This window comes from Tachypleus tridentatus, chromosome 1 (genome assembly GCF_004210375.1).
Source record: "Tachypleus tridentatus isolate NWPU-2018 chromosome 1, ASM421037v1, whole genome shotgun sequence".
Lineage (NCBI taxonomy): Eukaryota > Metazoa > Arthropoda > Merostomata > Xiphosura > Limulidae > Tachypleus > Tachypleus tridentatus.
In genome coordinates this window covers 8578415-8604221 of record NC_134825.1, presented here as the reverse complement: position 1 = coordinate 8604221, position 25807 = coordinate 8578415, and the positions used below count along the sequence as shown (strand labels likewise).

At 33.3% G+C, this 25807-nt stretch overlaps 1 protein-coding gene across 1 annotated transcript; it reads right to left on the bottom strand.

The window, feature by feature from the left end:
• Positions 1-5218: 5218 nt before the first annotated feature.
• LOC143223743 (protein lin-12-like) lies at positions 5219-25730 on the bottom strand. Its single transcript, XM_076452162.1, has 8 exons — positions 25669-25730; positions 25216-25364; positions 20632-20784; positions 15872-16006; positions 15450-15545; positions 12515-12667; positions 7297-7363; positions 5219-5831 (listed from the first exon to the last, which is right to left on the bottom strand). Exons 1-7 carry the CDS (start codon positions 25728-25730, stop codon positions 7320-7322), a joined length of 792 nt encoding a protein of 263 aa, XP_076308277.1. The 3' UTR covers positions 5219-5831; positions 7297-7319.
• Between the last annotated feature and the right edge of the window lie 77 nt (positions 25731-25807).

Below are 25807 nucleotides of genomic sequence, written 5' to 3'. Positions count from 1 at the left end.
TTCTCTCTCTGGGTAAGAACTGGAGTGAATCCTCTGGAGGCTCTGTCTAATGGAAGTAGTTTCAACAGGAAACATGTTAATGTGGTTGTTCTCTCTCTGGGTAAGAACTGGAGTGAATCCTCTGGAGGCTCTGTCTAATGGAAGTAGTTTCAACAGGAAACATGTTCATGGGGTTGTTCTTTCTGGGTAAGTTAATGAGTGAATCCTCTGGAGGCTCTGTCTAATGGAAGTAGTTTCAACAGGAAACATGTTGATGGGGTTGTTCTCTCTCTGGGTAAGTAAATGAGTGAATCCTCTGGAGGCTCTGTCTAATGGAAGTAGTCTCAACAGGAAACATGTTAATGTGGTTGTTCTCTCTCTGGGTAAGAACTGGAGTGAATCCTCTGGAGGCTCTGTCTAATGGAAGTAGTTTCAACAGGAAACATGTTCATGGGGTTATTCTTTCTGGGTAAGTTAATGAGTGAATCCTCTGGAGGCTCTGTCTAATGGAAGTAGTTTCAACAGGAAACATGTTAATGTGGTTGTTCTCTCTCTGGGTAAGAACATGAGTGAATCCTCTGGAGGCTCTGTCTAATGGAAGTAGTTTCAACAGGAAGCATCTTGATGGGGTTGTTCTTTCTGGGTAAGTTAGTGAGTGAATCCTCTGGAGGCTCTGTCTAATGGAAGTAGTTTCAACAGGAAACATGTTGATGGGGTTGTTCTCTCTCTGGGTAAGTAAATGAGTGAATCCTCTATCTAATGTCTCAACAGGAAACATGGGTTCCTTAATAGGTTGGATTTTCACTGATATATTTTTCTGTGGAATGACTCATTTGGTTATTATTTCACCATTTTCACTCCCAGAGATATCGGTGTGGATGGCATGACTGAAATTGCTTATCCTACTGGATTCTATAAATTAAGTCTTTCAATACCTACTTAACTTTTGAGTTTGACCTTTTATGCTTTGGAGATTGACCAATCACACCATATTACCTCAATTAAATCCCGTACTATTAGCATTGACTGAATAGTGACTATGCAATTTTTTCTAACTGGTTTAAGTCTGTTCTGAGTAATTCATCGATGGTGTGCTGTAATTTCTTTATAAATCTGTGGAAACTTACGAGTGACTGCTTTTTATGTGAGGTTACAAAAAGTCCAGTGCCACTTTAATATGGATAGTTTCTGCAACTAATAAAGTAGCAAGCTGGTTAACATTATTAAAACATAGAGTTAAGTGTGCAACTTCTTCCGTTTTCTGTGGTGTATATACTGAACTTAGGAGGCTGTTTAAGAATGTCGAACTCGTGATGGATTATGTGATTAGAAAAGTAGTTTATGTAATTTCTGTTTTTTTTCTTCTATGAATTCTAGTGGGTGAAACCTTTGGAAGTTCATTTGATGTTAAAGCTCAAAAGAATTAACATGTAGTTGTTTTCATTTTCCACTGGTTGGTTTGTACGAAAAATGATAAAGTTTAAATGTCAGTTATTTTTTACAATATTTTATATAGTTTCTTTAATTTTTGTTGCATGTTAAGATCTGTATTTATCTCAGTAAATGTAGATGCATCATACAATGTGTTTACCAATAAATTATCATATTGTTTAGTTGGTAAAATCACAGTCAAGTTCCTTTTATAGGGTCTTTGAAAGTTTTAGTCTTTTCTTTATGCTAATTTCAAATTATGTTTTATAGGCTTTATTTTGTTTAGTATGGTTGAATTTACTCATTAATTTGTTCTTGTCTCTTGAAATGTTGAATATTTCAAATCAATCTTTTCTGTCCTGCGATGAATTAAATAGGTGTTCTTCTTCTGTTTTGGGATTTTATTCTGTTGTTAACGTATAGAAATGACAAGTACTACCACCCACACCCCATAGTATACCCTAACTTCATGTTTACTATTTAACTGAAATAAATAAACATTACGAAATCAAGCGTGACTAACAAAAAGAGGCAAAGTGCAGCTGAAACAGTCAGTTATCGGTAAGTTTCATTTCGAGTCGATCAAAATTAAGTTCATTCGTGAAATGAATTCGTGGCGTATTCAAAGATATTACGGAAGAAAATTAATTAGATTAAGAATATTTAATACATAGAAAAGCCGGTGATTTTGCTAACCCTATGTTCCAAGAATGGTTTCTGTCATGTTGCTTAGCAAAAAAAAGTAATGTTGTTGTTGGTCGTTGTTATTGAAAGTATAATATGAAATGTATAAAGAACAAAACTGGAAAAATATTTCTTAGTTTAGAGCTTCCGTTGATTAAAGTTTTTTAAAAAATTAAAATCTTTTAGTGATATAACAGAAAATACCCCAATTCAGAAACGATTTAAGTGTAAAACTTGATTTTTTTTTCTCTACTTTCATAATAATCCCATTTTAGGCTCACTATCCAGGACTCGTTACACTTACAGGGTTTCACGGCTTCTTCTGCACCCTCTAAATTTTTTTTTTTAGCCATTGTGCAGAATGAATTTATAATATGGAGATATATGCGTTACCTGTTTGTTTTTTTGGCGGGAGGGGATATATTTTTGGAGACCATCAACTTAGTAGAAACTCTGTTACATACCCGCCACTAAAGTATTCTCGAACAGACAGTAATCGAAGTATCCAATCTGAATAAATGCATTTTTACTTTTATGATTCCTATTCTGAGAAATTAAGCGTGAAGAAACACGTGTAGTTCTGCTAGGAAAATGCATTTGAAGTAAAATTTTCAAACGCTAGTCTTTTTCATAACAACTGAAAAAGTTTTAGTTTTGATGTGCCTTGGAATTTTTTTTGTTTAACTTCGATTCTGGTTTATTTTTAAATACAAGGTAAACCATGCAAAGCTTTCAAAAACAGAAATTTCCAAACAAAATTCTCAAATCGAGAAATTTATTAAGGCTTGTTTCCAATTTTAATCTTCCTTTAACTTTGTTTTTATTATTCATAAAGGAAAATTCCCTTTTAATGTTTTAAAAAGATATATTTTTTCATTAAACTTTTAATGTTTCCGAATTGCTGTTATACGAAATACGCACAATCGGGGATTTCTAGCTTAATTTTGCATTATAATAAGCACTTCCTGTATTTCCTCTTAAAAAGTTATTTTTTATTAAAATTATCAAGACTTAACAGTTCGTATTTTATAAAAAATATTTTTTTTCAAAATCTTTTCTTGGACATTTTGCTAGGAAGATGCATTTGTGTTCGTAAAAACTCCCGATGCTTTAACTTTAATTTGTCTGACATGACGTTCAATTTCGATTTTGATTTGCCCTAAAAAAGGGCTTAAAAATGAATTTTCCATCAAAATTCAGAATCAAGTAGTTCATTGCGGCTTGTTTTCAAATGTCGTCCATCTCTATGTTTTGTTTGTTTATTTTTTATTCTGGTTACGAGAGAACTGATTGAGCTTTGCAAAATACATAATTTAAAAAAATAATAAATTAAAAACATGAATTATAGATTAAAATTCCACCTTTAAGTATGTTTTAATTCTGGAAACGAGAAAACACTTAATATTCGCAAAAAATACTCTTTTAAAAAATTAAACACCAAATGTTTCAGACTTTTTCTGAAATACGTACACAATAGAAGGATTCCCATTTAATCTTTTTATTAAAGTACGCAGTGTTTTTGTGTTTTAGAAATTATTTTCACGAAACTAATCCAAGGGTTTAATATTGGTATTTTTCAATAAAATATTGTTAAATTCTTTTTTACCATATTTTCCTAAAAAAAGATACTTTTGGTGAGCGCGTGTAAAATATGTTTTCTTGTAAAACTCGCAACGTCTAGCTTTAACCTGTCTAGGAAATTATGCCCAACTTCGATTGTATTTTATTTTTGAAGGAAAGATAACAGTGGAAAGTCTGTAAAGAATTTAAATTTTTAATCAAATATCACAGATTTTTAGTAGTTCATTACGGCTTGATTACAAATTCAATACATCTCTGCTGTTATTGACTTCATTTTGAATATGAAACCCCAAAATGCTTATCCATTTAAACTCGACGTTTCAAGCTTGCTGTTCAAAGAAATAAAATCAATTCGAGATCTCGCAATTAATTTTAAAAGATGTCATAAAAATAACAAGTCTTCTGAAAATTTCCTGAAGATTCTTTTTCATGTTATTCTGCTACGAATAAGTTTTTTCGTAAAAACTGAGAAGGTTTTAGCTGCGATGTGTTTTATAAATTTTGTTTCGCTTCGATTTTACTTGGCTTTGACGAAAAGATAAACTACGAAGGGCTTCAAAAAATAGGGATTTAAAATCAGAATTCCTAAATCGAGAAATTCATTAAGGTTTGGGCCCGGCATGGCTTAGCGTGTTAAGGCGTTCGACTCGTAATCCGAGGGTCGCGGGTTCGAATCCCGGTCGCACCAAACATGCTCACCCTCACAACCGTGGGGACTAGATGCCTTCCCTCTAGTCTTACACTACTAAATTAGGGACGGCTAGCGCAGATAAGCCCTCGAGTAGCTTTGCGCGAAATTAAAAAAACAACAAAAAACATCATTCAGGTTTTTTGCTAAACTTAGTCCACCTATAAGTTTTTTTATTTCTGATAAGCGAAAACTTCTGTTTAATATTTACAAAATATTTTATTTAACACCTAAGGTCATAGCCTTGCTGTTTTTTATTCTTTAAAGTGATAGATAGAAATTTCTCATTTAAATTTCACTTTAGAATACGCATTTTCTTTTTAAAATACTTTTTTTCTTCATCAAAACTGTTAGTGAATTATCAAAATTTACTTAAATTATTCTTCGGCTAGAAAGATGCAATTGATGCAAGCTTTTTTGCAAACCTCACATTAACCCTAATACGTGTTGGAAATTCTGTTCATTTTGGACTTCTCATTAAAGAAAAGATAAACCATGTAAGAGCTTCGAAAACCAGAAATGTTTAGTTATATATTCACAAATCGAGAAGTCTATAACTGTTTGTTCGAAATATATGTATGTCAACCATTTATTTGTGTGTTAAACAAAAACAGATTCGTTACTTCTACGTTACAACCTGCAACACAGGGACTAAAATAACAAAATATGTCAGAGTATATTTTGGAACGAATAAGGAAACAATTTAGACATCACGTGTTTAGCCGTAGCACTGGTTTCTTGAAATTGCTTTTTAATTACCTTATAGGCTTAGGTAATATGGTGGTAAAGTTGAATTACCACGTTTTAATTAGAATTTTGTTATCATTGTGTTAAATAATAATTACACATACTGTAACTGAAATAAGCATTTTATTTACAAAACTGCCTTTACAAAATACCAGATCTGTTTTCATGTCTGAAGATCTAATTGTTGTTCAATAAACAAACGAAAAACTTAAAATCGAACGGATGAAAAATAAGGTTTGTTTAAAACTTTGGAAGCGGAATATTGTATTTACTGGACAATGTTCTCTTCTGATTAGCATCATAAACACGAGGACGTGAGTAATTCGGTTCAATAAAACTTTACAATTAGGACAGCATAGCTGTTACATTCGATCTCGAAATCGCAACAGATGTGTAACGAATTCCAGACAATTATTTGGTAACCTATTCGACAACGTCCTCCGTGCATTTACACAACGATAACTAAAGTAAGTAGTTTGATTCCTAAATTTGATACCAAGTAATATTGCATAAATTGCAAGGTTAAAGAAAAAGAAACAAAAACGATAATTCACTTTGAGAGAAGCTCCACGGTCGTAATGTACTGTCTAACAATGTTCATGGTTATAACAACAACTATGGTTTTCTGACTATGTTGAGTCCCTGAGGTTTTCAAATGTGCTTTTTAGTTCCTCAGTGGTTTCTATAAACATTTCCAGAAAATCTCCTCCGGTAGAAACTACTGAAACAACATTAAAAAGAATATAAGAAATATTACTTAAATTTAGATGTATTAATACATACTAGAGACTGAAAATAAGAGTGACACACTGCAGTCGTGTGGCCAAAACAACCTGTAGGGGGCACTGTGTGTTATTACCGATAATTCACTTTCTGTAGCTCGGACTGAGGTAATCCAAACTTTCACTGGATGTGTTTTTCTGGGCCCTTACTTTATATGCCAAGTTTCGAGGCAATCCGTTAAGAAATACACGAGATATTTTCAATTTTGATTTTTTTTCTACGCACCAAAAAGTAGGGAAAATTTATTTGATAGAAAAACTTATTTAACTTTTAAACTTTTTTTTTTCAAATTTTGTATACTGATAGATCTTCGCAACCTCCAATTCGATGTCAAATTTGGCCCGAGTACAGGTCACGTGCAAAGTTATTGAACAAAAAAACTTATCAGTTTTTAACAATTTTTGTGCACGCCTACACAAAAAGTCACGTTAGATATCGGTCTAACATGTTTGCTACAGTTAAGAGTAAAGGTGGACAGTTTTTATTTTTTGTTATTGAGATTAAAGACAACAGACATTTTTTGTTCTGTGTTTTTTGCTACTATTATTGCCGTGTAATATTATTACTCTTACAGAAGAGATCTAAACAATATTTTAGAGATTTTTTTTTTCTTTTCTGAATAATAAAGAACGGAAAGTCAGTTCTGTCGTGCAGTCTGGAGAAAAATATCTTACAAGGCCTCTTGTTGTTGGTCTTATTACACGACAAAACTCCATCTACACGAAACCAAGTTGTACAATAAATCTTGGCTGGTCAGGTGTCGTTGTTTCTACTGTACAACCAAAACAGCGTCTGCGAAAAAGTGCCCAATTATCTCGAACAATTTTCTTCTAAGTCTTTGCATTTCTTGAAAAAGAGATTCGATACTGCAGATGAATCACCCACTAAGTTTCTAGTGACACAGCGTTATGTCTGCGGACTTAAAACTAAAATTCGGCTTTCGATACTTCTGATGGGCAGAGCACAGATAGCCTTTTGTGCTTCATAACAAACAACAATCACCCACTAAAGTATTACTACTATTGTGTGTTTACACCTACCTGACACTAATACTTTAATTTTACAAATAAACTAACTCTGAACAATATATAGACGCTGATACTTGTCTCTAAGGCCTGGCATGGCCAGGTGGTTAAGGCGCTCGACTCGTAATCGGATTTCTGTCATATCAAACATGCTCGCCTTTTCAGCTCTAGGGGCGTTATTGTTACGGTCAATCCCACTAGTTGTTGGTAAAAGAATAGCCCAAGAGTTAACGGTGGGTGGTAATGACTAGCTGCCTTCCCTCTAGTCTTACACTGCTAAATTAGGAACGGCTAGCACAGATAGCCCTCGTGTAGCTTTACGCAAAATTCAAAATCGAGACAAACAAACTTGTCTTTAAAAACATTTATTAAACTTACCCATGAATACTTCTACAACATCTTCACCGCTTGTACGTTCGTTGAGTGATGTGAGATGATAAACTATCTACAGATTGGAAAAACAATTTAGTCCTAACAGTGGTTTAAAACATGTGAAAACAACTCCTTATGTAGCCACGCAGAAATATTCTAGAACAAAGGAAAATTCGCACGAAAATATTCATCTACAGAGAGATTATTTAGTTTGTATTTTCACACAATCATCTGGAATTTTATATCTCATGATATTAATGTATCAGGTCATCCCATAAGTAATGTACGAAAATTTATTTCTGTCTTTGTAGAAGGCTTTAATGACTAAAGTAGGTAGTAGGACGTATATCAAAATGTTCAGAGAAATAAAAGAAACTAACCCAACTCCACTTTTTCAGATAAATAATCAAATAAACCCTTATGAAGATGGATGTGACTGAGGAGCACATTAGACATATAATGCTTTATGAGATTAAAAAAGGCAATAGTGCAGTAGAAACAACATGAAACATTCAAGGTGTTTATGATGCAGAGTCTCTCAGTAAAAGATAATGTCAAAGCTGGTATCAGAAGTTCAGATCAGGTGACTACAGCTTAAGTAATGTGGCATGTTTTGGCCATCCTGTTGAGTTTAGTTGACTTGATGCTGGCTGCATTTGATGAACATTGTGTTGTAGCAATTAAAGAACTAGTACAGAAGCTTAATTCAACCCATTCAACAGTTCACTGTAATCTGCAACAGCTTGGAAAGGTGCCAAAACTTAGGAAATGGGTCCTTCGTGGTTTGACAGAAGCCAACCTTAGAGCAAGAGTGGACATTTGCACTTTTCTACACTGTCGTGAACGTCACTAACCTGTCTAAAAAATATTAAGCGCTGCAGACAATGGTTCAGTGCAGGTACAGTCATGTGAAAAAGTTAGGGCACCCTATGAAAGCCTGTGTATTTTTGTAACATTTTTGGATATATAGATATTTAATATCAATTTCAACAATACTGAGAGATTATAGGAATATAACAAAGCAAGTAAAACTGAAGAAAAGACTTTTCAAGATCTTCTGTAAATGTAATTCTACAAAATTGCATATTCTAACTGAGGAAAAAGTTAGGACACCCTACCCCCTAATAGTTAGTGTTATCCCATTTGGCTCAAATAACTGCAGTGAGACGCTTCTTGTAGCCATCTACCAGTCTCTGACATCGGTCTGAAGAAAGTTTGCCCCACCCCTCAATGCAGAATTCTTTCAGCTGTGAGATGTTTGAGGGGTTTCTTGCATGTACAGCCCGTTTCAAGTCACCCCACAGCATCTCAATGGGATTAAGATCTGGGCTTTGACTCGGCCATTCCAGGACTCTCCATTTCTTAGTTTTCAGCCAGTCCTTGGTGGATTTACTGGTATGTTTTTGGTTATTGTCGTGTTGCAGGGTCCAGTTCCGCTTCAGCTTTAATTTTCTTACAGATGGTCTCACATGATCCTCAAGCACCCTCTGATACATGGTAGAATTCATGGTGGATTCCATGATTGTGAACTGTCCAGGTCCTGCTGCAGCAAAGCAGCCCCAAACCATGACACTTCCACCTCCATGCTTCACAGTTGGTATGAGGTTCTTTTTTGCACTTTTGCACTTTTCTACACTGTCGTGAATGTCACTAACCTGTCTAAAAAATATTAAGCGCTGCAGACAATGGTTCAGTGCAGGTACAGTCATGTGAAAAAGTTAGGGCACCCTATGAAAGCCTGTGTATTTTTGTAACATTTTTGGATATATAGATATTTAATATCAATTTCAACAATACTGAGAGATTATAGGAATATAACTAAACAATTAAAACTGAAGAAAAAAATTTTCAAGATCTTCTGTAAATGTAATTCTACAAAAATGCATATTCTAACTGAGGAAAAAGTTAGGACACCCCCACATTTATTTCCACTTAAAATGGCTCAACTCACACAATGGTGTATCACACCAGGTGCACATGATTAGAAGATCGTTACTCAGCATTTTGAATGAGGGTTGTCCTATTTAAACCTCAGACATTTAGTTTGGTGTGCTCCTGACTGTTGAAGTGAGAGTTAGCACCATGGTGAGAGCAAAAGAGCTGTCTGAGGCCTTCAGAAAGAAAATTGTAGCAGCTTATGAGTCTGGTGAGGGATTTAAAAAGATTCCAAAAGATTTTGAAATCGGTCATTCCACTGTCTGGAAAATAGTCAACAAGTGGAGGGCTTTCAAAACAACTGCCAACATGCCCAGGTCTGATCACCCAAGCAAGTTCACCCCGAGAGCAGACCGCAAGATGCTAAAAGAGGTCTCCAAATGCCCTAACATGTCATCACGGGACCTACAGCAGGCTCTGGCTACTGCTGATGTGAAAGTGCATGCCTCTACAATCAGAAAGAGACTGCACAAGTTTAACTTGCATGGGAGGCATGCAAGGAGGAAACCTTCGCTCTCTAAGAGAAACATCAAGGCCAGACTGAAGTTTGCCAGAGAGAATGTATACAAAGACCACGACTTCTGGAATAATGTTCTTTGGACAAATGAGTCCAGATTTAAATTATATGGACACCAGAACAGAGGACATGTTTGGCATAAACCAAATAAGCATTCCAGGAAAAGAACCCCATACCAACTGTGAAGCATGGAGGTAGAAGTGTCATGGTTTGGGGCTGCTTTGCTGCAGCAGGACCTGGACAGCTTACAATCATAGAATCCACCATGAATTCTACAATGTATCAGAGGGTACTTGAGGATCACGTGAGACCATCTGTAAGAAAATTAAAGCTGAAGCGGAACTGGACCCTGCAACACGACAATAACCAAAAACATACCAGTAAATCCACCAAGGGCTGGCTGAAAAACTAAGTAATGGAGAGTCCTGGAATAGCCAAGTCAACGCCCAAATCTAAATCCCATTGAGATAAGGTGGGGTGACTTGAAATGGGCTGTACATGCAAAAAATCCCTCATACATCTCACAGCTGAAAGAATTCTGCATTGAGGAGTGGGGTTAACTTTCTTCAGACCAATGTCAGAGACTGGTAGATGGCTACAAGAAGCGTCTCACTGCAGTTATTTGAGCCAAATGGGATAACACTAACTATTAGGGGGTAGGGTGTCCTAACTTTTTCCTCAGTTAGAATATGCATTTTTGTAGCATGACATTTACAGAAGATCTTGAAAAGTCTTTTCTTCAGTTTTAATTGTTTAGTTATATTCCTATGATCTCTCAGTATTGTTAAAATTGAGATTAAATATCTATATATCCAAAAATGTTACAAAATTACACAGGCTTTCATAGGGTGTCTTAACTTTTCACATGACTGTACATTGGCTAAAGCACAGCCCAAAATGGACCCCCCCTTTAGGAAAGTCTTGTTGAGCGTTTGCTGGGATATTGTTGGTGTGATCTACTTTTAGTTGCTGCCACTCAGTGTAATGATTACATCAGACTTCTTTTTTCAACAGTTAGAGCACTTGAACGATGAACTGAAAGAAAATAGTCCTGCTTTGATCAATTGTAAAGGTGTTGTGTTACACCAGAATAATGCATGGCCCCATACAGCAAGGATGAAATATGCAAATATTGAAGAGCTAGATTGGGAAAAACTTTCACATCTTCCTTAATCTCCAGACCTTGTCCCATATGATTATCATCTATTCAGAAGTTTGTAGAACTATTTTGATGGAAAAGAGCTTGGAACACATGAAGATGTCAACACTACTCTTCCAACATTATTTTCCTTCAAACCACAATAATTTTATACAAGTGACATTCAGAAGCTTGTGAATCGTTGGCAGGAAGTAATTATTAATAATCGAATATACATTATTGATTAAATAACATTAAAAGCCTTTGAAATCCTTTCTCATTTTTTGAACCTCAAATCGGACATTGCTTAAGGGATGACCTAACATTATTTGTTGGTAACATGAGCTAAAACCTTTAGGTGATCAGCTGAAAATAATTATAGAAATCTTATCAGTTTGCTGTGTGTGATTAAAGACGAAATGAGGCATCACATATTACATACACTGAGCAAATATGATGTTAAATATCTCACTCGTTTAACCACTCGTCACCGAATAATACGAGTTTTAGGAATTCTACCCTTTATGAGTAACTATGAGTAAAGGCAAATAGAAAAGGCAGCAACACAAGGGTTCTTGTTGTGGTAGAATGTATAGGTAAATATGGATTCATTGATGTGAGTATAACAACGTAATACATATAGTACATTGAAAAACCTGATGGCTTTACAAACGACCCACGTCCATCGATCTAACTGGTTTTGTACTGCTATTTTCTTTGTACAACAAAGCAGCATTTGTAGACCTAGCTGGTCTACTATTGAAGTTTTTATTTACAACAAAACATCTGTAAACCTAGCTGGTCTACTAATGCAGTTTTTATTTACAACAAAACATCTGTAAACCTAGCTGTTTTACTATTGCAGTTTTTATTTACAATAAAGCAGCATCTGTACACCTAGCTGGTCTACTGTTGCAGATTTTATTTAAAACAAAACATCTGTAGATCTAGCTGGTCTACTATTGCAGTTTTTATTTACAACAACACATCTGTAAACCTAGCTGGTCTACTATTGCTGTTTTTATTGTACAACAAAACAAGATCTGTAGACTTAGCTGGTCTGTTACAGCTGTGCTTATGTAAAACAAATCACCATATCTTGGGCTAGCTCATCTGGTATTGTGCTGTTAGTGTACAAAGAAACTCCGTCAGACTTGTTTGGTGCAATTAACTAATGAAAGGGCCTGGCATGTCCAGGTGGTTAAGGCTATCGTCTCGTAATCAGGGAGTCGCGGGTTCGAATCCCCGTCGCATCAAACATGGTCGCCCTTTCAGCCGTGGGGGTGTTATAATGTAACGGTCAATCCCACTATTCGTTGGTAAAATAGTAGCGCAAGAGTTGGCGGTGGGTGGTGATGGCTAGCTGCCATCCCTCAAGTCTTACACTGCTCAGTTAGGAATGGTTAGCGCAGATAGTCTTCATGTAGCTTTCCGCGGAATTGAAAAACAAACGTACAGTCAGTAATTATGAGGTTCAGTTACACATATTTTAAAGTCATCAACTATGGCAAATTATATTCTATGCAACAGAACGAAAAATATTAAAAAATAATACCCCTTTTCAAAGAAACAAATATTATCTAATCCTCCATATATTACAAATCTTAAAACAGTAATCTACGAAGAAGATTTACCTTCGATATTTTCGCATCTTTTTCCACTATATCCAGGAGGACACGTACACACGGCAGACCGATGGTGGTTTGTTCTGATGCCACAAGTTCCTCCATTCAGACAGTAAAACTGTCGGTACAGCTTCCTACACTGGCGATACTGGCAATAAAGACCTGTATGATAAAGTTATAAACTCTTTGTTAACAGAAAGATGTTATAACTACATTTGAAAATCATACTAAGAAAGGCTAGGAAAGATGACAAATGGCTGAAGTGTATTAAAGTCAAGTTGGTAAAATATAAAATATAAGTTAAAAACAATGTTTGCAATTTGGTTTTTAGCGTTTTAGGCCTTCAGATTCATCTCTGAGCCGATAGGGGCACATGATAAGTTTTGATATCTTAATTAAAATAACTTTAACAAATAACAGATAAAGGGTGGAGATTTCTTTGTTGTTGAGCACAAAGCTAAGCAATAAGCACTTTATGCTATTTTTACAATGGGTACTGAAACCACATTTTTAACATTATAAGTTCTCATAGTTTCCGTTAAGCCACTGATGAAGCAACGAGTGAATATCATAAGAAAACAAAACCATAAGAATGAAAAGACCATTTTTATTGACTGATGTAATGAAGGTTTTTTCAAACTTTTGTTTTTACCAACTAAGTTTCATTGTTGTTGTTTTCTCTGCCTTCTTTCATGTTCAGTTTTTCTTTTAAAAAATATCCCTGTAATCACTGTATAGCTAATGGAAAATTAAAATTTTTCAGTTGAATCACACTTCATTCAAGATAGACTATCCCATCACACCAAATATTACAATTCTTGATATTCTATCCTATAAAACCAAATATTACAATTCTTGATATTCTATCCTATAAAACCAAATATTATAATTGTTGAAATTCTATCCTATAAAACCAAATATAACAATTGTTGAAATTCTATCCTATAAAACCAAATATTACAATTGTTGATATTCTATCCTATAAAACCAAATATTACAATTCTTGATATTCTATCCTATAAAACCAAATATTATAATTGCTGAAATTCTATCCTATAAAACCAAATATAACAATTGTTGAAATTCTATCCTATAAAACCAAATATTACAATTGTTGATATTCTATCCTATAAAACCAAATATTACAATTGTTGATATTCTATTCTATAAAGCCAAATATTACTATTGTTGATATTCTATCCTATAAAACCAAATATTACAATTCTTGATATTCTATCCTATAAAACCAAATATTACAATTCTTGATATTCTATCCTATAAAACCAAATATTATAATTGTTGAAATTCTATCCTATAAAACCAAATATAACAATTGTTGAAATTCTATCCTATAAAACCAAATATTACAATTGTTGATATTCTATCCTATAAAACCAAATATTACAATTGTTTATATTCTATTCTATAAAGCCAAATATTACTATTGTTGATATTCTATTCTATAAAGCCAAATATTACTACTGTTGATATTCTATTCTGTAACACCAAATATTACAATTGTTGATATTCTATTCTACAACACCAAATATTACTATTGTTGATATTCTATCCTATTACACCAAATATTACTATTGTTGATATTCTATTCTATAAAGCCAAATATTACAATTGTTGATATTCTATTCTACAACACCAAATATTACTATTGCTGATAATCTATCCCATCACACCAAATATTACTAATGTTGATATTCTATCCTATAACACAAAATATTACAATTGTTGATATTCTATCCTATCACACCAAATATTATTTTTGTTGATATTGTATCCTATAACACCAAATATTACAATTGTTCATATTCTGTCCTATTACACCAAACATTACAATTGTTGATATTCTGTCCTATTACACCAAACATTACAATTGTTGATATTCTATCCTATCAAACCAAATATTACAATTGTTCATATTCTTTCCTATCACACCAAATATTACTATTGTTGATATTCTATCCTATCACACCAAGTATCACTACTGTTGATATTCTGTTCTACAAGACCAAATATTACTATTGTTGATAATCTATCCCATAAAACCAAATATTACAATTGTTGATATTCTATCATATCAAACCAAATATTACAATTGTTGATATTCTATCATATCAAACCAAATATTACAATTGTTGATATTCTATCCTATAAAGCCAAATATTACAATTGTTGATATTCTATTCTACAACACCAAATATTACTACTGTTGATATTCTTTCCTATCACACCAAATATTACTATTGTTGATATTCTATTATGTAACACCAAATATTACAATTGTTGATATTCTATCCCATAAAACCAAATATTAATATTGTTGATATTCTATCCTATAAAACCAAATATTACAATTGTTGATATTCTGTCCTATAACACCAAACATTACAATTCTTGATATTCTATCCTATCAAACCAAATATTACAATTGTTGATATTCTTTCCTATCACTCCAAATATTACTATTGTTGATATTCTATTCTATAACACCAAATATTACAATTGGTGATATTCTATCCTATAAAACCAAATATTACAATTGTTGATATTCTGTCCTATAACACCAAACATTACAATTCTTGATATTCTATCCTATCAAACCAAATATTACAATTGTTGATATTCTTTCCTATCACTCCAAATATTACTATTGTTGATATTCTATTCTATAACACCAAATATTACAATTGGTGATATTCTATCCTATAAAACCAAATATTACAATTGTTGATATTCTTTCCTATCACTCCAAATATTACTATTGTTGATATTCTATTCTATAACACCAAATATTACAATTGGTGATATTCTATCCTATAAAATCAAATATTACTATTGTTGATATTCTCTCCAAATATTACAATTTTTCTTGAATACTTTATTTTGAGAAGGAGAAACAATGAATGGTAATGAGAAGGTAATTAATTACCTGTATATCGAGAAGAACAAGCACACGTGTAATCCTTCTTAAGAGGGATGCATCTTCCCTTGTTCTGACATTTGTTGTGTAAACATGGATCAATTTCTAAAAAAATAGAAGAATGAAATTAGTATATTTCTTCTCTGATGTTAGAGTTCACATACAGATGAGTCACTGTAAACATTTAAAATTATAGTGTCTCTTAGATGAGATATGTTTAATTGGGCTTTATTTACAAAGAACTGTGTATAAACATTTGGGGAATACTATTGAAATCAACAAAAACAGGCGAATTAACTCAACGCATGTATATTCGAAAAGAGAAATGTTGTCACCTGGCTTTAGTAAAGTAGAAATATCAAACATATTTAGATATATACTGGTCCTCATTCTAAACATTAGTTTGTTAAGATGAATTACATGGATCTTACCTATTCTGTTTTCACAGTGAAATCCAGTAAATTCTGGTGGACACATGCAACCAAGAACACCGGTAAAGTAGAGACTGCAAGAACCTCCATTGTAGCAGAACCTTTCTGGACAATAAGGCACCTGACACTCACGACCTACGTGAGATTATTTTAATACATAATTAAAGATGTACCTCACACACACCATTGACAGTTGAATTTTAAGAAAGAAAATAATTTTGGATTAAAGTTTGCACGATTCTTTGTTCACTGGTATCACAGCGATACAATGTAACATTTTACAAATACAAGAACTTAATCATTATATAGAGGCTGAGTTTGTTATAATAAAATGACTTTGGAACATCACTTAACCATTATATAGAGGCTGAGTTTGTTATAATAAAATGACTTTGGAACATCACTTAATCATTATATAGAGGCTGAGTTTGTTATAATAAAATGACTTTGGAACATCACTTAATCATTATATAGAGGGTGAGTTTGTTATAATAAAATGACTTTGGAACATCACTTAATCATTATATAGAGGCTGAGTTTGTTATAATAAAATGACTTTGGAACATCACTTAATCATTATGTAGAGGCTGAGTTTGTTATAATAAAATGACTTTGCAACATCACTTAATCATTACATGGAGGCTGAGTTTGTTATAATAAAATGACTTTGGAACATCACTTAATCATTATATAGAGGCTGAGTTTGTTATAATAAAATGACTTTGGAATATCACTTAATCATTATATAGAGGCTGAGTTTGTTATAATAAAATGACTTTGGAACATCACTTAATCATTATATAGAGGCTGAGTTTGTTATAATAAAATGACTTTGGAACATCACTTAATCATTATATAGAGACTGAGTTTGTTATGATAAAATGACTTTGAAACATCACTTAATTATTATATAGAGGCTGAGTTTGTTATAATAAAATGACTTTGTAACATCACTTAATCATTATTCAGAGACTGAGTTTGTTATAATAAAATGACTTTGGAACATCACTTAATTATTATATAGAGGCTGAGTTTGTTATGATAAAATGTCTTTGTAACATCACTTAATCATTATTCAGAGGCTGAGTTTGTTATAATAAAATGACTTTGGAACATCACTTAATTATTATATAGAGGCTGAGTTTGTTATAATAAAATGACTTTGGAACATCACTTAATTATTATGTAGAGGCTGAGTTTGTTATAATAAAATGACTTTGGAACATCACTTAATCATTATATAGAGGCTGAGTTTGTTATAATAAAATGACTTTGGAACATCACTTAATTATTATATAGAGGCTGAGTTTGTTATAATAAAATGACTTTGGAACATCACTTAATTATTATGTAGAGGCTGTGTTTGTTATAATAAAATGACTTTGGAACATCACTTAATCATTATATAGAGGCTGAGTTTGTTATAATAAAATGACTTTGCAACATCACTTAATCATTACATAGAGGCTGAGTTTGTTATTATAAAATGACTTTGGAACATCACTTAATTATTATATAGAGGCTGAGTTTGTTATAATAAAATGACTTTGTAACATCACTTAATCATTATTCAGAGACTGAGTTTGTTATAATAAAATGACTTTGGAACATCACTTAATTATTATATAGAGGCTGAGTTTGTTATGATAAAATGTCTTTGTAACATCACTTAATCATTATTCAGAGGCTGAGTTTGTTATAATAAAATGACTTTGGAACATCACTTAATTATTATATAGAGGCTGAGTTTGTTATAATAAAATGACTTTGCAACATCACTTAATTATTATATAGAGGCTGAGTTTGTTATAATAAAATGACTTTGGAACATCATTTAATCATTATATAGAGGCTGAGTTTGTTATAATAAAATGACTTTGGAACATCACTTAATCATTATATAGAGGCTGAGTTTGTTATAATAAAATGACTTTGCAACATCACTTAATTATTATATAGAGGCTGAGTTTGTTATAATAAAATGACTTTGGAACATCATTTAATCATTATATAGAGGCTGAGTTTGTTATAATAAAATGACTTTGGAACATCACTTAATCATTACATGGAGGCTGAGTTTGTTATAATAAAATGACTTTGGAACATCACTTAATTATTATATAGAGGCTGAGTTTGTTATAATAAAATGACTTTGGAACATCACTTAATTATTATGTAGAGGCTGAGTTTGTTATAATAAAATGACTTTGGAACATCACTTAATCATTATGTAGAGGCTGAGTTTGTTATAATAAAATGACTTTGGAACATCACTTAATTATTATATAGAGGCTGAGTTTGTTATAATAAAATGACTTTGGAACATCACTTAATTATTATGTAGAGGCTGAGTTTGTTATAATAAAATGACTTCGGAACATCACTTAATCCTTATATAGAGGCTGAGTTTGTTATAATAAAATGACTTTGGAACATCATTACAATCTTGTAGCTTATATTTTCACGTCCGGTCATGCTTTGTCTGACGACTGTATATATTGGCAATAGTCCTGAAACGTAGCTATTATTTAAATCACGCCACTCCAACCTGCATGGTTTCCATAATTCACCCAGTGTACAAGAACAACAGTTTTCCAGCATTGAATTCAATAGTAACGAAAAATCCAACGCGAGCAACTATTTTATTCTGTCGCTGTTGCAAGTATGAGACGTTTGATTGAAAGCCTTATCTTGGTGAACCTGTATCCTGTTGGTCTCTTAATTGTACAAAACCGATATTTTTGTGAGGTATAAACTTACTTCAAAAGATCATGAACGTTGGTCTAAGATCACTTTGACTTTTTATCCACGTTCGAGACGCAGTATCCAGTGACGATGATAAATCATTGAATAAAACAAGTTGCGTTACACACCGTGTACCACTTTGAAGGTGTTTTCGTCCAGTGGTTACACGAGTCTTGTTATAGTTATGAAGATACACGTACGTTTCGGGGTTTGTCACAATGTGCTGCAACTTATCTCTGATTAAACGTCGTTCATACAATTTCTACAGTTAGGATTTCTTTGTCGTGGCACATGTGAATGGCTTTTACCACTGACCTTTGTATGTTTGTATTCTCACCTGTTACAAGATGCTCTGTTTTGCATACCACAGATGAAGTTCAGTTTACTGCAAATTTCTGAATGGTCAGGGTGTTCCAGGTGGATCCATGATCCTTTGTTTTCGAATGATATTAAGTAACATTGTGAATCTCCAATTAGAGCATTTCTGTATCATCTGAGTGTATCAATATTTTGCTTCAGAGAGGGTTGCTACAAATTGTAGTTCTGATACATCCTGTTCAGCTGCGACTTTACGCAAATAGTGGTTGTCACGTGATTTTCTGATTTGCATATTCAAAGTAGTTTAACATAATATACTCAACCAACGTAAACATGTCTAAGAATCCAGTTTCTTTCATACAGCATACAAGTCTCAGAGAACCATACTGTAACATTACGTATAAAATCGCCAAATATGAGATCAAATATTGATTTCCAGTCATGGTAATTATAAGCAATAAGTTTTAGCTAATAAGAAAGAAAAATAAAATATTTGTAATCAACATTTAATACAACTGACTTCCATAGATTATATAACTTAATCACGTTGTCAGCTGTTACCTTGCTTGAAATAAGAATCCATTATCTATTTAATCAGAAATACCTTCTTCAAAACGTAAGTGTTAAAAAATACATCAAATGTAAGTTATAAAATTAATGGTGGATCTACCTAACTGAAAGTATTTTCAATAATCTCATGTTTATAGTTTTGGACTTGGAATAAACACTGAAAGAACTTGACCTATTGGTAGTGCGTCAGACTGTGGACGTGAGGGGTTGTGGGTTGTGCCTTCTTTCCACTAAGTTACGCTCCGCATTCTGCCGCTAAAATTTAACTTGTTCCAGCCTATTGTTAGCATTTTCCTCAAAGGCATTATTTTTATAAAATGAATTTTGTCCAAAGTTCCATACATGGGTGCTTAAATACCAACTTTGTTTTGTAATTGCTTCTGTACTGACCGTCTTGTTTGTTTTATTTTGCTAACCTATCCATTAATTTGACGTGATGTGAGCCACCGTTATTTGTTCGTTTTATTTTGAAACTGTATGAATTATTTAATAATTTTCATAATTCCAACGCTTTCTCCTCTTTTAGTTGGTAATTATGAAGTGTGGCTTGACACTGGCATTACTTTAGCCTATAGCTTTACAAACATACATATTAACTGCTTGGTTTAACTGTATACACGAATATAGTTTTCATTGTGTTTCTTGTACGTATGTTACACTTTGGCCCTATCTTTACGTGGGTTGTCTCTGACTCTATGTGGCCAGATTTGCCCATGGACCCTTACTGCATGTAGCTGGACTTGTATTCTGATCCTGTTTGCATCTAGATATACTTTTTCTGTTTATAAATAACTGGATTTGAAGAATGACATTGGTTGTACATAACTAGACTCGCAGGTTGGCCTTGGATGTACATGACTGGAAGTATTATCTGGCCATAATTGCGTACAGCTGCCTGTTTTCTAGCCTTATCTATATGAGTTAGGCTATATCTAATCGGTTGTATGTAATTTTATAATTGTGTCTTATGGGTGACACAGCTTTCTGGAGGTAGCTTTACCTTTCCAACCATGTATACATGAATTTACTTACTTCACAATGAGCCCATTCACTGAAAGTCCATAACCAAACACTGTTCTTACCTTTATACTCATATTTTTCATATTGTTCTTACTCATTGACCTTACCTTTGTAGCCGTGTCTACACTGGCACCTATAGCTGTCTCTTCCAACACGAATACAAAAGCCATCATTTTGACAAGGGTTAGGTTTACAGGCATCTCTATAAGCCTGCTCTCTCACAGCTCCTGGTAAAGCTAGTCGAGACTTGACAGAAACAGCTAAAAAATAACAAGGGTCGTTTAGCTAAAACAATTGTATAGTTTAAATCCAGTTTAAAGAACTGGATAGAAAGTGACACCAAGTTTTAACTACATCTGTTAAATAGTTTAACCTGTTCAGTGCCAAAGACGTGATAACTCGTCCAAGCCGATCGGTAACACAGTGCCACGGACGAGTTAATACGTTCTCAATAATACTTAACTTCAACGCTAGATGTCAGCACCATACATACATTTGACCTACTTACATATTGTTTCACTTTTGATCCAAAATGGCGTCACGAAAAAAGTTACAAAATGAAGAAGCATTAGAGTTGTATTGTAGCAGCTGAAATACTTGGCAGTCAACATGTTAATGTACAAACTGTGCAGAAAGAGCTGAAAACAAACACCGTGCTTGAATTACAAACAATTAAGCCTATTAATGTATGGAAGAGTGTAGAACGAGTTAAAAGAACATTGTATTTTAAGAACAATACTCAACTAAGTGGTTTAGTATTCAGTACTAGGTAGAAACATTTAAAATCAGGTACAGTGCTTTATGTACAACAGTCAAACAAGTGGCTTAATATTCAGTACCAGGTAGAAAAATTTAAAACATAGCGCTTTAATTACAAGAATAAAATAAGATAATTAACATACATAAGTAATTTTTTCTTAATATTCAATATACTACACTCCTTTCGCTGAATGTTTTACGAATTTAACTTATTTCCGAAAAATTTAAATAGATTTAATGAACTTAAAGAAATATAGCTTAGTTAAGAAAGGAAAATAGGGTTCTTTTACTTCTTTCTATAACTTATTTATATCATTAATTGAGACTTATGTTGGTCATAGCTTGCTGAATGTTATCGAATTATAAGAGTAAAAATGTTTAGAAACCTTTCTATTTGTTTTTACTGAATAAAGTACTGGTCGATTTTGGATATACAATTCCTATACGAACTTAAAGCATGTGTATCATACAAGGTAACTCTGTTGATAAAAATATCTAATATAGGTTAACTTTAGTGTTGATTTACCCACAGGTGTGGGCAGAATATGCCCCATCTTATAACGAGTTGGTTACACTTTTCAATAATGTAATGATTATCTTATTTAAATAGGAAAATAATGTGCATGTTTGCAAGAAAGCATGATAATAATGTTTGATATTATTAGGATGTGGTACAGTGTTTACCTTTGTACTGTGTTGAAGATCAAGAACCAGTGTTTGATATTATTAGGATATGGTACAGTGTTTACCTTTGTACTGTGTTGAAGATCAAGAACCAGTGTTTGATATTATTAGGATATGGTACAGTGTTTACCTTTGTACTGTGTTGAAGATCAAGAACCAGTGTTTGATATAATAAGGATGTGGTACAGTGTTTACCTTTGTACTGTGTTGAAGATCAAGAACCAGTGTTTGATATTATTAGGATGTGGTACAGTGTTTACCTTTGTACTGTGTTCAAGATCAAGAACCAGTGTTTGATATTATTAGGATGTGGTACAATGTTTACCTTTGTACTGTGTTCAAGATCAAGAACCAGTGTTTGATATTATTAGGATATGGTACAGTGTTTACCTTTGTACTGTGTTCAAGATCAAGAACCAGTGTTTGATATTATTAGGATATGGTACAGTGTTTACCTTTGTACTGTGTTGAAGATCAAGAACCAGTGTTTGATATTATTAGGATATAGTACAATGTTTACCTTTGTACTGTGTTGAAGATCAAGAACCAGTGTTTGATATTATTAGGATGTGGTACAGTGTTTACCTTTGTACTGTGTTGAAGATCAAGAATCAGTGTTTGATATTATTAGGATGTGGTACAGTGTTTACCTTTGTACTGTGTTCAAGATCAAGAACCAGTGTTTGATATTATTAGGATATGGTACAGTGTTTACCTTTGTACTGTGTTGAAGATCAAGAACCAGTGTTTGATATTATTAGGATATGGTACAGTGTTTACCTTTGTACTGTGTTGAAGATCAAGAACCAGTGTTTGATATAATAAGGATGTGGTACAGTGTTTACCTTTGTACTGTGTTGAAGATCAAGAACCAGTGTTTGATATTATTAGGATGTGGTACAGTGTTTACCTTTGTACTGTGTTCAAGATCAAGAACCAGTGTTTGATATTATTAGGATGTGGTACAATGTTTACCTTTGTACTGTGTTCAAGATCAAGAACCAGTGTTTGATATTATTAGGATATGGTACAGTGTTTACCTTTGTACTGTGTTCAAGATCAAGAACCAGTGTTTGATATTATTAGGATATGGTACAGTGTTTACCTTTGTACTGTGTTGAAGATCAAGAACCAGTGTTTGATATTATTAGGATATAGTACAATGTTTACCTTTGTACTGTGTTGAAGATCAAGAACCAGTGTTTGATATTATTAGGATGTGGTACAGTGTTTACCTTTGTACTGTGTTCAAGATCAAGAACCAGTGTTTGATATTATTAGGATATAGTACAATGTTTACCTTGTACTGTGTTGAAGATCAAGAACCAGTGTTTGATATTATTAGGATGTGGTACAGTGTTTACCTTTGTACTGTGTTGAAGATCAAGAACCAGTGTTTGATATTATTAGGATGTGGTACAGTGTTTACCTTTGTACTGTGTTCAAGATCAAGAACCAGTGTTTGATATTATTAGGATATGGTACAGTGTTTACCTTTGTACTGTGTTGAAGATCAAGAACCAGTGTTTGATATTATTAGGATATGGTACAGTGTTTACCTTTGTACTGTGTTGAAGATCAAGAACCAGTGTTTGATATAATAAGGATGTGGTACAGTGTTTACCTTTGTACTGTGTTGAAGATCAAGAACCAGTGTTTGATATTATTAGGATGTGGTACAGTGTTTACCTTTGTACTGTGTTCAAGATCAAGAACCAGTGTTTGATATTATTAGGATGTGGTACAATGTTTACCTTTGTACTGTGTTCAAGATCAAGAACCAGTGTTTGATATTATTAGGATATGGTACAGTGTTTACCTTTGTACTGTGTTGAAGATCAAGAACCAGTGTTTGATATAATAAGGATGTGGTACAGTGTTTACCTTTGTACTGTGTTCAAGATCAAGAACCAGTGTTTGATATTATTAGGATATGGTACAGTGTTTACCTTTGTACTGTGTTGAAGATCAAGAACCAGTGTTTGATATTATTAGGATATAGTACAATGTTTACCTTTGTACTGTGTTGAAGATCAAGAACCAGTGTTTGATATTATTAGGATGTGGTACAGTGTTTACCTTTGTACTGTGTTGAAGATCAAGAACCAGTGTTTGATATTATTAGGATGTGGTACAGTGTTTACCTTTGTACTGTGTTCAAGATCAAGAACCAGTGTTTGATATTATTAGGATGTGGTACAATGTTTACCTTTGTACTGTGTTCAAGATCAAGAACCAGTGTTTGATATTATTAGGATATGGTACAGTGTTTACCTTTGTACTGTGTTGAAGATCAAGAACCAGTGTTTGATATTATTAGGATGTGGTACAGTGTTTACCTTTGTACTGTGTTCAAGATCAAGAACCAGTGTTTGATATTATTAGGATATAGTACAATGTTTACCTTTGTACTGTGTTGAAGATCAAGAACCAGTGTTTGATATTATTAGGATGTGGTACAGTGTTTACCTTTGTACTGTGTTCAAGATCAAGAACCAGTGTTTGATATTATTAGGATATGGTACAGTGTTTACCTTTGTACTGTGTTGAAGATCAAGAACCAGTGTTTGATATTATTAGGATGTGGTACAGTGTTTACCTTTGTACTGTGTTCAAGATCAAGAACCAGTGTTTGATATTATTAGGATGTGGTACAATGTTTACCTTTGTACTGTGTTCAAGATCAAGAACCAGTGTTTGATATTATTAGGATATGGTACAGTGTTTACCTTTGTACTGTGTTGAAGATCAAGAACCAGTGTTTGATATTATTAGGATATAGTACAATGTTTACCTTTGTACTGTGTTGAAGATCAAGAACCAGTGTTTGATATTATTAGGATGTGGTACAGTGTTTACCTTTGTACTGTGTTCAAGATCAAGAACCAGTGTTTGATATTATTAGGATATGGTACAGTGTTTACCTTTGTACTGTGTTGAAGATCAAGAACCAGTGTTTGATATTATTAGATGTGGTACAGTGTTTACCTTTGTACTGTGTTGAAGATCAAGAACCAGTGTTTGATATTATTAGGATGTGGTACAGTATTTACCTTTGTACTGTGTTCAAGATCAAGAACCAGTGTTTGATATTATTAGGATGTGGTACAATGTTTACCTTTGTACTGTGTTCAAGATCAAGAACCAGTGTTTGATATTATTAGGATATGGTACAGTGTTTACCTTTGTACTGTGTTCAAGATCAAGAACCAATGTTTGATATTATTAGGAGGTGGTACAATGTTTACCTTTGCAGTCTGCTCGAGTTCGGGAACCAGCGTGTGATATTGTTCCACGAGGACACGATTCACATTGAATTTGTCCAGTCTGGTCTTGATAGTGGTTTGCTGGACATTGTTTGCATTGTCCATCCTCTTCGTATTTCCCGTCGGCACCCCTGAAAAGTAAATTTCAAAGTTTACTTTGTTTGCTGAATTGTCGAAGTATCCAAAATCTCACAATGATCACCTGCAGTTTGGGTTTCAACTGACAGAAACTGATCTATTTCAGTTAAAACGGAATTTCTGGAACAGTCTTTACTTGATCAAATTTATACAAAGACAACAGAAGATTGAGAGTACACATGAACGTGTTGAAATGTTTACAATATGGTGTACTAAAACTAATTTTAGTCGTGAAAGAAATTTAAAATCGTCTTTGATAGTTAAAAGAAAGATAAAACAAACAGTTATTGATCAAACTGTATATTTTCGAGGTGTCCCGACAACAAACTTGCTCGTCCTTCCACCTGTGGTGGCGTCATATAGTGACGGTCAATCCAGTTATTCGTTATAGTTCAACAGTAGTTAGCAGTGGATGGTGTTAAATAGCTGATTGTCT